The sequence below is a fragment of the Melospiza melodia genome, chromosome 5 (genome assembly GCF_035770615.1).
Source record: "Melospiza melodia melodia isolate bMelMel2 chromosome 5, bMelMel2.pri, whole genome shotgun sequence".
Classification (NCBI taxonomy): domain Eukaryota; kingdom Metazoa; phylum Chordata; class Aves; order Passeriformes; family Passerellidae; genus Melospiza; species Melospiza melodia.
The window spans coordinates 8,107,084-8,121,768 of NC_086198.1; the positions used below are offsets into that span (position 1 = coordinate 8,107,084).

At 38.4% G+C, this 14,685-nt stretch overlaps 1 protein-coding gene across 1 annotated transcript in view; it reads right to left on the bottom strand.

Annotated features, from left to right (window-relative positions):
- GALNTL6 (polypeptide N-acetylgalactosaminyltransferase like 6) overlaps positions 1-14,685 on the bottom strand; it is a 430,140-nt gene that overhangs the window by 27,396 nt on the left and 388,059 nt on the right. Inside the window, exons 8-9 of the mRNA XM_063156201.1 lie at positions 12,632-12,739; positions 1,062-1,283 (exon numbers count right to left, since the gene is read on the bottom strand). Coding sequence (XP_063012271.1) covers positions 1,062-1,283; positions 12,632-12,739 — 330 coding nt within the window. The remainder of the gene's footprint in view (positions 1-1,061; positions 1,284-12,631; positions 12,740-14,685) is intronic.

A 14,685-nucleotide genomic window follows, 5' to 3' on the forward strand; every position in this document is an offset into this window, starting at 1 on the left:
ACCACTAGGAATATGCAGACTTGTGCCTGATCTTACCAAATGTTTTGGTCAAAGTTTCAACTTCAGCCTCTGGTTTCAAATATGAAAGTTAATTTTCTGACAGCCCCAAGAATATACACAAAAAATCAGAAAAGGCTGGAACTCACAGTACAGATATTCCTATAGTTTTTAAAAAGTAGCACAATACACTGGAAGAGTGAAACCTTCTTTATATATCTTAATAAACTGAGAGAAAAGAGCTTTCTGCACATGACCTATCCATGGTGTGAAGCTGCTGTAGTTTTGGGGCCAAAAGCCACAGCAATTTTTCAGTGCAACCAAGGAAGTAATTTCCCCTCACGGCTCTCCTTGTGTTTTCATTTCTTCTGCACAAAACAAACTGTCAAAGCAAGGTTTACTACAGCTCTGCTCTTTACAAAGGTGTGAATGCAGAGCCTCTTTGATCACAGCTGGCTGTTTGCTCAGCCCTTGCTCTGCAGTGATGCTTTTGTGGTCTCTCCCTCCTCTCGTCCATCAATGGAGAAATTGTATTTGTCTGCTACTGGGACTCAGTGATGACAGTACCTACAGAATTCATAGAAAAGCTGAGCAAGATCAGTCGTTTTAAAAGGAAAGTATCCAAGTTTTGCTTTTCACGTGTGAGCAAACCTAAGTCCATCTGCACACAACTGTCCTTGTAAGGACAGCAGGAGTTACACCAGTAGATATGCAAAAAACCCCAAGCAGTGACTTCAGACCTCCTTTCTACTAAGGTGATTGTCTGAATCTCAAATCTTCTGCAACGTGCAGTAATGAGTGCTACATACTTTTTTACTCATTCTTGTCATCATTGTGCATACATCATATGCCCTCTACACACAAAGTTGAAATGAGTTACAAAAGCAACAATGATAGTTCTAAGACATGACAGTTTCTCATTTTAACAGATAGTTCAGGGACTGTTTCAACCTCTCTGAACTTCCTTAATAACACTACTTAACATCAGGTTTACTTTCATTTAATAATTTTAATTTCCCTCAATCTAAAATGTTAGATTCATTTAAATTCAATCTATTCCTCACCTCCCCCCAGGCAGCAGGTGGAGGCTCCACAGGAGGGTAATATTTGGGGACATCCCAAGCCACTGCAGCCATGAACCACTTGAAGTCTTTACACTTGAGGTGCTTGCGCAGCTCCTTCTGGGCGGAGATGTCACCAGTGGAGAGATGTCTGTACTCGGGCCGTCGCTGGTAAATGTACTCTGCAAACTCATCCATCCACGTCTCGGCCACTCGCTTCAGGTTCTGCGGGGCACAGAAAAGAGGAAACATTAATTTCCTCATGTTCTGAGTGAATGATATTCATAGCAGGGAAAATTTAAAACTAAACTAAACAAGAAATCAGCATTCCACACAACTTTTAAGCTTAGTTGGTCTCATTTCTCAGTCTTAAAACCTGGAAGAGTTCCAGTAACCGTATGCTATCTTTATTGTAGTGTTGAGCAAACACTACAGAGTACTGAGTACCTTGCTTTCCTGCTGGCTCTGTGAGAGACAGCCTTCTGTCTGTTGAACATCTTATTTTCCTTCACATTCTTTATGCACATTCTTCATATGGGTTTTTGATTAATGATGGATGTTGAACAAAAATTTCCTTTCTGCTGCTTACATTGGCCCCTGCTTTTTCAGACCTGCTAATGCGGAAGAATGGTTCAAATTCTTCTTTCTGATGTATTTCACTTTGCATTTGAAAGGCATCTGAATTTCAATCTGTCACGATACTGCTTAGTCACCAAGCAATTCCTACCTAAATTTTAGGTTGAGGTCTTACAAGTGAATGTTTGGGGGCAAGCAGCCCTGAAGAGGAATTGATCTGAAGAAAAAGTCACTAACTGGTCACTAACTCCTGGAATAGGAGCCACAACAACCTGTGGCTTTCTGCACTCATTCATCCTATAAATACATCTAAGACTATTTAGGTTCCATGAAACCCAATTCTGGCTTGTTCCACAAAGCTCATTTTTGTTGGCATTATATAGGAAACAGAGTTACCTATTTTGCTGCATAAGAATTTATTCAAATTATAATTAATTAAATTAGCTGCCTCAAATTATAAAATAAAACAAATACCATTGCAAAGAAAAGTTCTGGGTAGACTGAAAAGATATATTTTATTGTTATTTACCACCAAGAAGGGGGCATTTTTTTTCTGTATTTTTGTTTGATTTTAAAATTCCTCCTGTAACTCAATCCCCACATATTTATATGCAGATGTTGTAGTGGAGTATGGGCTTGGTCTATTGTGTATTGCCACAGCTACCCAATAACCTTTTATCCCACCAACAAAGCAACATCTCTCTGGACGACTTTGAGACACTAGGGTGTTCTTATTGCTTTGATTGTGAAAACAAGATAATCAAGTTTTATAATATTCTTTTTATAGAACACTACCTACAAAATGCTGAGATTCACTCTGTAATAAGCTGGAGGACAATATATATCTGATTACCATCAACATAAGGTAATATTTCTTTTCAGAACATTCTCTGCATCTAAGTAAGCTGGATTCATACTCTGACTTGCCTTCAAGATTCACTGGAAAATTCTTTTCCTGAATTTTATTAATCTATGTAAACTAAATGTCTCTGAACTAATAAGGCTTATCTGAATACAAAGACAGCAAGACACAGAACAAAGGAAGTACTTTTAGCTGGCACTGCAAGATAAGTTTCTGTGTACTTTCTCTCTGTGTAGCAAGTATGTTAAACCTGCAGGGATAAAGCAAGTAATATTAAAGCAGTGCAAGAATTCACAACACTCATATTCTTGTTCAAAAATGGCTTGTGCCCCACATAAGTTTGACTTGTGCTGTAATTTCATGAAGACTTAAATAACTTTACAAGAAATTAGAATTCAAGAACAGGAACTGGGTAGGACAATGAAAACCAGAAAAAAATCAAGAACATCATCTAAATGACAATCTCACTTTTCTAGTAGAAAACCTGTAACACAGAATTTTTCTGACACATAAAAATATTATGTGATGAGATTTTGTACATGAGGCAAAACAAATTATTAGGAACATTAAACAAAAAGACAAAATAATGAAAATACGTGTGATTTCTAGCATAACTTTCACTGCAATGCTGCATACCTCATTTGCTACAAATGCAAATGCAGTTTAGGACTGTTCTATAAAATTGTTTTTTGCAATCACTTCATCTGATAGGATTTAAAAACCATAATATAAAAAGAGCCATACAGTGAATGTACAGTAAAAAATAAAAAGTTCTCTTGGGAAAGAAAAAATCAAGGTAAGTCTTGCACCACCTATACTAAAAGTAGTCTCTGATGGACTTTCTTCTTTAGTTACTTGGCTGCACTAAAAGAACTGCATTCTGCTTTAGATGATTGTTACCGATAAAACAGGAGTCCAACAAAAATCATGATATTATACCTGGTCACTAACTCAAAATTTTAATTCACTGGTCAAAAACTTTTTGTTTTCCAATACCACCTTTATAACTGTTTGGGTTTCATGTGTGTTTTTGTGTAAACCCAGTACTAAGAAAAACTCAGTATTAAGAAAAAGAGTCAGTTCTTCCCACGATTCCCCAAGTATCAGGTAGGACACTTTGGATAAATCTACTTAAAACTTTGCTTCCCTGTTCTTCCAAGACCATTCTTTCCATCATATGCTAAAAATTGCCTGTAACTAGCATATTATCCTTACTATGTTTATACATTGATTTCATAAGCCAAACCCTTCTGAGGCAGCTCTTTCAATAGGTTTGTTTTTAAAAATACAGACTCTTGATTTGCTAGCTCTGAATCTCCAGACTACTTATTGAACATGATCAAACAGAACACTGTGTTCTAGAGTAGTAAGAAGCTGTTTCTGGGGCAAGCACTCAGCATCTAAACAAAATAATTTTAAAGAGGTTTGTTGACCTCAGCTAGCCAGGGTTAGGATTTCTTATCCTTATTACCACTACACAAGCTGAGAAATCACCATACTTTCTTTTAACATAAATGTGTCCAGTCTAGTAGTAAAACTCCCCATACTGGAATTGAATGCAGTCAAGAAGAGCAGCTGTACTGAAAGCTGGTTTGGTGCAACCTTGCACAGAAAAGGCAAACATCATTTACCTTCTTGTTTAGAACACAGCATGTTCCTAGAGCAAAAATACAGGCTGTCCAAGATGAGATGGGTGAATTTGTAAGCTGAAAATTCCCATTCTGTGGCTGTCTAGCAGCATGATAAATTGCAGAGAACCTCACAGGATCATAACTCTTCTCTGCCAATTATGGTAGGGACCTGCTGGGCTTTTACTCGTCCTATCTGAAGAGCACAACCAAAACAAGAGCCCCTCATCTCTGAGCACTTTAGGCCTACCAATCAAACGACTTACTGCAAGGTAAGGATGTGATTTCAAGTCCTTTGCAAGTTTTCCAGAGTTGTCATTCCCATAATTTAGGTGGATGCCTGACACAATGGATGGAGGAAGGAGAATGGTCACTTCCTCCTTGCCTGACCCTTAGGTGAGGCTAGATACAAGCTGAGCATGTCATATAAGCACAAGTGGGACTGGTTTTGAATAGCTACCCAATCTGGACAGAGTCTAGCTGTAAACCAGGCTTTAAGCAGTTTCATGGGATTTTACTCTGTGTGGGCATACTGCCCCAGAACTTGCAGGCCAAAGAACTTCAGGAGCCTTCCAGATTAGGTTGCATTTTGTGAACGTCTGACAGCATCATTTAACCACCCATTTAATTTTCATCATCATGAGACAGTTAAGTTTCACAGTGAAAGTAATTTTCAAGTAAGTTAGAGTCTACAGGAATTCAATTTAAATCTTCTTGATTTCTGTCTCCTGTTACTATTTATGTTATTTTGTCCAGAATATTCCTTTAAAAAATTTTTCAAATGGCATCAAATACCACTTATAGGAAGAACCAGTTTGGGGATATCTTTGTGGTAGATCACTCTTGCTTGGATTCAATCTGAAAACCTCATGTAAATGAATGTGGAAAGGCAAAAAAGAAAAATAGAATCATAGAATCATTTAGATTCAAACTGACCTCAAGGATCATCAAGTCCAACTGTTAGCCCATTATTGCCAAGTCCATCACTAAACAATGTCCCTAAGTGCCACATCTACAGGTCTTTTAAATACCTCCAGGGATGGTGACTCAACCACTTCCCCGGGCAGCCTGTTCCAATGCTTGACAACATGTTTTTACAGCTGAAAATGGCGTAGCTTAGCTTGGTTGACAAATTCACTGCAAGGCTACAGATGTCCAGATTGGTTACTCTTAATAGGAAAAAAAAAAAAAAGGAAAAAAATTAAATAAAAACAATTCAATGAAGATCAAGTAATTATTAACTAGTTACATGAATTGACCCACAAAATAAAGAAGTCAGAGGGACTCTAAATGGACATCTGAGGAGGTTCTCAGGACCTATCCAAGAAGGCCCATAAGAATTTGCTCTCTCTTTTGTCATTTTCAGTGGAAAATTTCTGCATGGGAATAAATAAGGCCAATGGTATTTCAGTAGATGCATATTTCTATATGTTAGGTTGTAACAGCTGTCACAAAGAAACTGTGAGATGAATACAACAGTGACAGCAACCACACTGAGTCATCAGCTGTCATCAGTTGCTCATTTACACATTCTTGATATAATCTTAATCACTGTTACAATTTTACTCTCTGGTAAATTCTTTACCACTGGGTTTACATTTAGACAAATTTTATTTAAATTTATATGAACTCACACATTTAAGACTGCGATTTTGCTTTGCATTTTTAATCAACGATAGCCTACAAGACAGTAAGTTACAATGTCATGGACACATGGATATCACGGTTTAACCTCAACTGACAAGTAAGCACCACACAGCCACTTACTCAGTCCTCCTTAAAGGAGTGGGAGAGAGAATCCAAAGAGTGAAAGTGAGAGAACTCAAGAGTTGAGATAAAGACAATTTAACAGGGAAAGGAAAAACTGTGCACACAAGCGAAGCCATTCACCTCTCCCCATGGAAAGGCAGGTGTTCAGCCATCTCCAGGAAAGGAGATGGCTCCCTCACGCCTAATAGTGACCTGGGAGCACAAACACCATCACTCTAAACACCCCTTTTTCCTCCTTCTTCCTCAGCTTTATACACTGAACCTGATGCCATATGGTCTGGAATATCCCTGTGGTCAGTTTGGATCAGCTGTTCTAGCTGCGTCGCTTCCCAGCTCCTCACCCTGCTTGCTCGGTGGAGGTGGTGGTGTGAAGAGCAGAAAAGGCCCTGCTGAGCAATAAGGAAAATGTCTCCACATTGATCACAGTTTCCAGCACTAATCCAAAACACAGCCCCATACTAATTACTCTGAAGAAAATTAACTCTATCTCAGCCAAAGCCAGCGCAGCAGACTTCAATAAAAGAGTTTAAATCAACTTGACTGGAGAAAGAGAGAGACAAATTAAGACTTCCGCACTTGAAAAAAGAAAATTTTTCATGGGCCATTTTGTTCAGTGAGCAGGATAGATGCACCTCTGTGATCAAATGACTGTCCCTTTTTAAGTGTGTAAGATCATCTGTCATTTTCAAGAGACGTGATAATACTCAGTGAGAAGAAAGCAGACACTGACCATGAGAATGGAACATCAGGGTGAGACAGGGACATGTTAAAGGACAGGTCCATAAATAAAAGCTCTAAGCAAAGTTTAATTGGATTAGTATCTAATATGACAGGGGTAGTTCCTCACTTTGTCACTGTGGAAGGTGTGCTGGATTGAGATGACAGCACTCGTAAGAGAGCTCCTGAGCTATCCTGCGAGCCGGCACACCTCCATCCTCTAGGTGCAGCTTTTCCAATTAGCATTTTAGATGCAGCCCTTGAACTAATATAACACAGTAATTCCTGTTCTTAGTTATTCCAGATGTTCTAAAGATTTTTATCAGGTGTCTCTAAAGGAGCACAATGGTTTTATCATTTGTTTCATTTCACCTGCATAAGTGGTTTTTTTCTGCTTTTGTGTCTATCTCATCACATGAAACTGACCCTGATCTCAATCAATAGACTTCACTTTTGTCAATATCAAACTACTACTGGAACATTTGAAACCTGTAATGAAATCCTATTGTCCTGCATTTAATCTGAACATTTTCCAGGAAGCTGGATGTCACCAGCTGGTATTTGTTACAGGAGACAGGACAACAAAATCACTTTCAATTATGCCAGTCAAATACAAATCACCACAGCATGTCTGAGGCCCGACTGTATTTTGGTTGTGAAATGTAAGAGGGAACATTACTGTTTTCTTGCCAAGAATAACACAACAATCTTGGCAGATTAATCTCTTTTTTTTCCTAGTAAAATTCAAGTGGTATTATTTTCACCTCGCCTACATCATCTTACCAATTTGAATTTTTCTATTTTTGTTTTGTGAAGCACAGTATTGTGGCTAATTCAAAATGGGTGCCCTGTTTACCTCTACAAGCAGCTGCATTTAATTTGGCTGGAAATAATACAATATACAGTTTGTTTTACGCAAAATGTATTTTAAAAGTGCATCGGGATCTATCCAGTCAAGACAACTCTGTGTTCCTCTGGAATATTGGTAGCATAATGTTACAATGAAGGAGAGGAGAGGAGAGGAGAGGAGAGGAGAGGAGAGGAGAGGAGAGGAGAGGAGAGGAGAGGAGAGGAGAGGAGAGGAGAGGAGAGGAGAGGAGAGGAGAGGAGAGGAGAGGAGAGGAGAGGAGAGGAGAGGAGAGGAGAGGAGAGGAGAGGAGAGGAGAGGAGAGGAGAGGAGAGGAGAGGAGAGGAGAGGAGAGGAGAGGAGAGGAGAGGAGAGGAGAGGAGAGGAGAGGAGAGGAGAGGAGAGGAGAGGAGAACAAAGTGACTGGAGGAGCTCATCCAACAAGTATGGATTAATATGCCAGAAGCAGCAGGGTATAAAACTCCAGAGCACTCACGAGGAGAAGAACGATACTCTCAGTTTTGTGCAAAGATCCTTCCATCAGTGTCAGAACACAAAGTTTACCATTTTGGTGAATTTCTACAGCAGAAAAAGAATAAAACATTTCCTGGACACCAACCACAATCCTGTGATGTTCAGCTTTTAATACTTTAACCTGCCCACATCAGTTAAGCCTTATCTAGGGGGTTTCTACCTTTCCCTTTCTCCCCTTACTCCCTCTTAATTTACACAGTGCAATTGTTTGTCAATATTTCCCCTTCTTGGGTATCTTATTTTGGTTCTTTACACATAACTGTGTTTTAAACTTAACTGGGGAAAGTTTCATATCAGAAATATTTATGTAAAAAACTCCAAGAACCAGCAAAACCCAACCCAAATAAAGAGATGTCTGCAGGCATAAAAGAAATGCATCTGCATGGAAGACAGTATTCTAACTAGATGACAAAGCTCGTGTGGTATATAAATAAATCTTCTATGAGTTAGCACAGCTGGCAGAGAAGCAAGAGCCTATTTATGTTCAGCCAGTAGTTTGCAAATACCTAGAGCTGAAATTCCACAGACGTCATCTGAAAACAAACAGGATTTCATCCTCTCTATAAAAGTTTGTATCTCCACCAGGTACACAAAAATAGATCCATGCATTGGAAAATCTAAACCTCTTGCTCAAATGAGGCCAACCTGCAGAGTCTGGGGGCAGGGATGTTTCTGGTCCCAGTGAGGATGCTGCCTGCCCCTAGCTCTGTGGCTGTCAGGGGCTGTGGAACACAGAATGACACTACAAGAACATCTGCACAAATTTGCTGGCTGTTGCCATGCTTGTGTTACAGACCCATACAGTCCATTGCCCATCCCAGCAGCTGAGCCTGGAAGAGTTCAGGGGCTTGACTCCAAATAGATTTATTTCGCCTCATAACTTGGGTTTCCAATGCTAGTCTATGCAGTAAATCCTGAAAAGTAGCTACCACCATTTTGATGTAGTTATTGTCCAAGAATATCTAGTTCTCCATCTTCTTTGTGATCTTTTTTGATAGCTAAACTGTGGGATCCCATGTCCTGGCAGACAGGGAGGAATTTAACTTAAGGTTAGGATTCACCACTCTGCTGGGTTAGCATCCAATTGGAATTTCAGTGGGATTGCCCTCCCCTTCAAAAAGGCCTAATGTGCTAATGCTCTGTGGCTAATCCTAAAATGCTGTGTAAAATACCTGCAAGAAAAAGAAATTCTGTGGATATATTTTGAAACTTAGTTCATCTCTGCAAATCCTATGGAACAGTGAGATTTTATTGATATATTTCTTACAGCTTTTATAGGATCACAAATAGAAAAAAAAAAAAAAAAAACCACTCAAAAAGTAAGTAGAAAACCAAAGAAAATAAACAGTAAATTGAGATACACCTAGAAGAAAATGCTAAGAATATTCTGCAGTCCAATTTCATAGGTAACTTGCTAAAAGTAAATGGCTTAGCTGAAATTGTTGAAACGGAACCAAGAATCAGAAATACAAAAAGCAACTAAAATAATCCAGTAGAACAATTCAGCAGTTTTAGGATCTGGATGTTTGCTTTCTAAACATGCCTTACCCAAAACAAACAGGTGACATTAGTTATTATTTACTGCAGTTTTGTGCAGATTTACAGGTTTGGAATGAATTAATAATTATGTGATGTTTCCAGGTTAAAAAGTGGAATCAGTGTTGACATCTGCATGCCTATTAATATTTCTTTATGTGCAATTGCCTGTAAATTTAACACTGACTGCTTTCGGCAAGCAGCAATATTTTAAGACATCTTCAGACAAAAAACATTCAGTCTTTTTATCTACATTTAGTTGTCAGAACCTGTTTATAAAGCTACACGTTTACGGCTTTCTTTAATTTTGCTCTGCATCACCAAACAATATTACTAACTGTTTTATATGTGTATGCTTTTCAATTTATGTGGGATGTGGCAGCAACCAAAATGCATAAGCTTCCCCAATCTTGAGTGACAGGTAAGACATAAAATTGATGTCATGATCCATACTATTATGTGTGGTACAATAATGATTATTTAGCGATGGGGAGGTGCAACAAAGGTTTTGACAGGTCTCTGATTTATTAAAGCAGACATGATTCTCACGCCAGGTTACAGCTCTCTAAGCAGATACTGAGATTGGTCAAGTATTATGTAGCTGGCTGAAACTGTGTGTTGAAACTCACTGCTAAAAAATAAAGAGAGGTGAAATCCCAAGGGAAGTTAAAATGCTCACTTTAAAGATTATGTTTTAAGGGTAAACATAAGCTCAAACAGCTTGAAAGGAAACCCATGGCATGATTTGGGCTGTGCCTGAATTTGTCTGGGAGCTCTGTTCTCTTCCTAATTCCAGTCCCCATTTCCCTTCTGCTGTTGCTGGGGAAAATGATGGGAAAATCTGTCAACCTTTTAGGCAGTATCTGCACAAGGGGAAATTCTCCCTTGATTAACAAAGGTCTCTTGCACTCATTTATAGAATCAGAGCTGGGCTTTTTGGGCTCATTCCTTTGTGAACTGCATCTCTGGCACGCTCCTTTAAACAGCAGAAGGATTTAGTAAAAACCATTGTGGAAACTACTTAGTAGTGAAAAGTACTCCTTTTGGCAGTGGGGATAATATTTCCAGATATTCTTGAGTGTGTTACTCATTATATATTTGAACTAGAACAAAGTTTTTGATAAAAAACTCATAAAGCGTAGATTATAGTCTTTGAATAATGTAACATTTGGAGGATAAAGCAAAGACAGTTGAAATATCCAGGCCACCCCTGTGGATGCTTGTCTAATATTATTTTGGCTAACAGCTCCATTTAGGGCTGACACACTGAAGATTAATCTGTCCTTGATTTTTTTTTTTCTGGAAAGGATGAGCAAAAGAGTATATTTTTAGATTTTAAATTACACACAATATGATGGGTCAAGGACAAAATTCTCTTTCTTGCCTAGTTATTGAAAGAGCCCAAAAGAACAAAACATACAGATGCTCTTGTGCTCTTGTTAGCCTCGATGCAATGGAAAGAATACTGTACCTGGAAAGAAGCTGTGAATCTGAAAATTCAAAGTTTCTGTTAGTGATAACTATATGTCACAAATTTACCTAAGCATCATGTTTTGGACTGTCACAACACAGAGAGAACTACCCAATGAAGGATACGACCCACCACTAGATCTTTTCCCACATGTTATAAAGTAATCAGTCTGTGCATGGGCAGAGATATCAGATTTATAACTAGAAATGTTTTTTCAGTAATATTTCATAAATGATTTATTGAAATCAAGGTAAAATAAGTAGTACAGGCAGGCTGCAGGCTGTGGCTTCCTGATGGTTGTAGGCATTCACAGTGCCACCATGAAAGTCAGTTCAGCACAGAACCGTGCAAGATGCCAGTAGCACAAATAGAAATTACTCTATTTTGCTCCTACAGGTAGTGCATGAGAGAGCACATTCTCTAATGAGATACTATGTGCTGTAACAGAAGAAAACAGAGACTGAGGTTTGAATTTCTTATTTCCAGTTCTGTGTGATTTTTTGCAGGGAATATCATAAATGAAGCAGTTTCATTCAGGCAGTCCAAAAATCTGGATGGGGCAATTCTGACAGGACATAGAGCTATACTTGGGCAAGATAATAATCTCACAATTTAGTCAATACAGTTTTTGCTCCCACAACTAATTCCATTACTGAATTGTGTACCACTGATGTCCTGTTAATGCAAATTCTTCTTTCTGTCTAGCCAGCTGGCAGGCAAGCAGCACAGGCAGCCTCCTTTTTCTGCTGCAGTTAGTACAGCAAGCCTGATCCTGCGGTGCTGAAACCGAGAATATCTCCCACTCAAAGCAAGAAATTCATTCTTTTATTCATACCACATTTTCATTATTAAGAAAAAACTATGATTCATAAAGTATTACCCTATGGCAATATGCAGACTTTAATATTAATGCCATTTTATTATAAAAAAAAAACCCTCTAAACCAGAAAAGATTAAACTCAAGCATGAATAAATACCAGTATCTTCCTGGAAGCTACATCTGTGCCCTTCATCTCCCATCTTTTGACATCCAGGGAACATCTCCAGAAAGTTACAGAACATTTTCTCTTGAGCAAAAAGCCCCCTCATGGATATGAATGTGTTCAGTAGTCTTTGAGAAATGTCTAGAGGTCTTGTAATTTCTCACTCTCAGAGCTCCAAGCTGGCTGTATTCCACAACCAGATTTTACACAATAATCAGACAGACGCTCAAATAATTGTTACTCAGTCCCTTTGCCTCAGAAAACATCCCTTCCATGAGATTCTGCCAGTTCTGCTGAGTGATAAGAAAATGTGCATTCAAATTGGTCCTGCTAACAAAAACTACGACTGACAACACTGTCTCACTGCAATTTGAGGACCACAAGCCTTGGGTTATTCCTAGGCTCTTTTGAATCAGCGTGAAACGTGCTTCTGTGCCGAGACGTCCAACCCTGTAATTTTAAGCTTCCATTTTATTCTTGGCAATCTTATCTCTGAAAGGCAGGATAACTGCAGTAATTGCACATCTCATTTCAGAAAAATAAAGAAACATTCATTTTCCATTTTAATAGTTTACTGGAAACTGGTTCACAAGGAATGAAGGGACTGATAATGAATGAAAATGAAAACCAGCAAGACCCAATTACTCACCCGTGCAAGGCTGGTTCCAGAAGGGACTTTATACGGGACATACTTTCTGTAGATGTGTCCAACTCGAGAGCATGGAACATCATACATGCCACCTCCACACATCCACACCTGGAAAGCAGACAGAAAGCAAGTGAATGAAAGAATGATTCCTGGAAACAAATGAGGCAAAAAAGTACATTTTAACTAATGTGGATGTAAAAAACCCACATCATTCTGTGCTGACCCCTCCCACAGTCATGGTGGTCTTCTTGGCACGCTGGTCACTGGGATATGGTAACGTGGCAGACTCTCCCATCCAGAACCTCACTGTGCAAAAGCAGAGCATGTTCAAAAGAAAATTATAAAATATATAGAAATATAGAAATATAGAAATATAGAAATATAGAAATATAGAAATATAGAAATATAGAAATATAGAAATATAGAAATATAGAAATATAGAAATATAGAAATATAGAAATATAGAAATATAGAAATATAGAAATATAGAAATAGAAATGGAATAGTTTGGGTTGGAAGGGAGTTTAAGTTTGGCCACTTTCATTGTGCTTGCCTGTTTGTGTTATAGTGGGTAAATCTGCCTGGTCCAGGAATCCAGCCCCTGACTGACTGTGCTATTCATACTGTGAATGGTGAAAATAGGGGTTGGAGTGAAGGCTTGAATGACAAAGTGATTTAGGTAGCTGCTTCTTACAGATCATTTTTGTATCAGCCCTTACAGCCCCTTAGCAATTAGCCATAGCATCCAACTGAGACCTGATAATGAAATGTTTGAAGATCTAATTTCATTACAGAGCAAACCTAAATACACTAATGTAAATGTCTAAGGAAGGCTTGAAAGTGGCGAAAGTGGGGCTTTGTCCTTAAACTCCATGGACACTGATGTGCAGTCAGATAGAGTTGAGAGCTACTCAGGAAGCTGCTGTTTACTACCTGCCATCCCAGAATTGACTAAGCCATAGGAGCTCTGGGTAGGTGCCTCTGGACACCCCATTTACTCTCTTAGTAAGCACAGTCCTTCTTAAGGAGGAAGTTTGCTGGTAGATTGGGAATGGAGACTCAAATGAATGCTCTGCCTCCAAGCCAAAATAGCTTATTGCCACCCAAAGCAATCTTGCAAAAAGTCATGCCATACAGACACGAGGATAATTTTCTTAAAACAAAAATTTTGTAAAATCTGCCTCTTAAATTAACCTTGAAATCCTCACCTGTTTCATCTCATGACAGTAAATTCACAGGAAAACACGCATAAACATAGTAAATTATCACAAAAGCAAGAGTATTAAAATAATGCTGTTTATTTTTCTAACAATATTTCCTTTGTATGTTACATAATTTGTATTTTTTTAAGTGGAAATTTGCTCTCTGTGGCTGTCTTCAAACAACCCAGTGCCCAGTGAAAGTGCGGACCTATGTTTACTATTTGTTCTTGTTTTTCTAAAGGAGGTGTCATTTCAAAGGCTAGACAAATTATTGCTGTGATTAATTAAGGCTTCTTAGCCTTTGAAGAATGGACAGCATAGCAGTGTGACTCAAAGGTCAGCCCCAGCAAAAATTTAAAAGACAAGAAAAGAAAGCAGAAATTACAGATATATGTACATACATGTATGTATATATATATATATAGGCCAATATTACTTTAACTGAGGCAATGAGAGCTGCAATAGACATATATTGCATTTCCCCTAAAGCAGTAGGGTAACAGTATAAAATAAAATAAAAAAAAAAGAAACCCCAGTCAGATATGCTGAGGCAATAACAAGTGGGAGGCAATAACACTGTGTTAGGCTTATATTTGATAGATATAAAACCTGAAAATGCTGCGCTGCACCTGAGGTATGCTGTGCAGGGTAATTGAAATGAATCTTGGGCTGCCTTGAAGGATATTTAGCAGCTGTTCCTGTTTATCTTTCAGCTTCAGAATGGCAATAGAAGCATTTTTTATACTTTCCTGAGAAGATCAATTCTGGCAATTTTGTCTTTAAAATGTGCGTTTTTCTGTCACATGCACTAAATACAAGAAATTGGAGAATGACTTCTGTGTTAAGTATTAC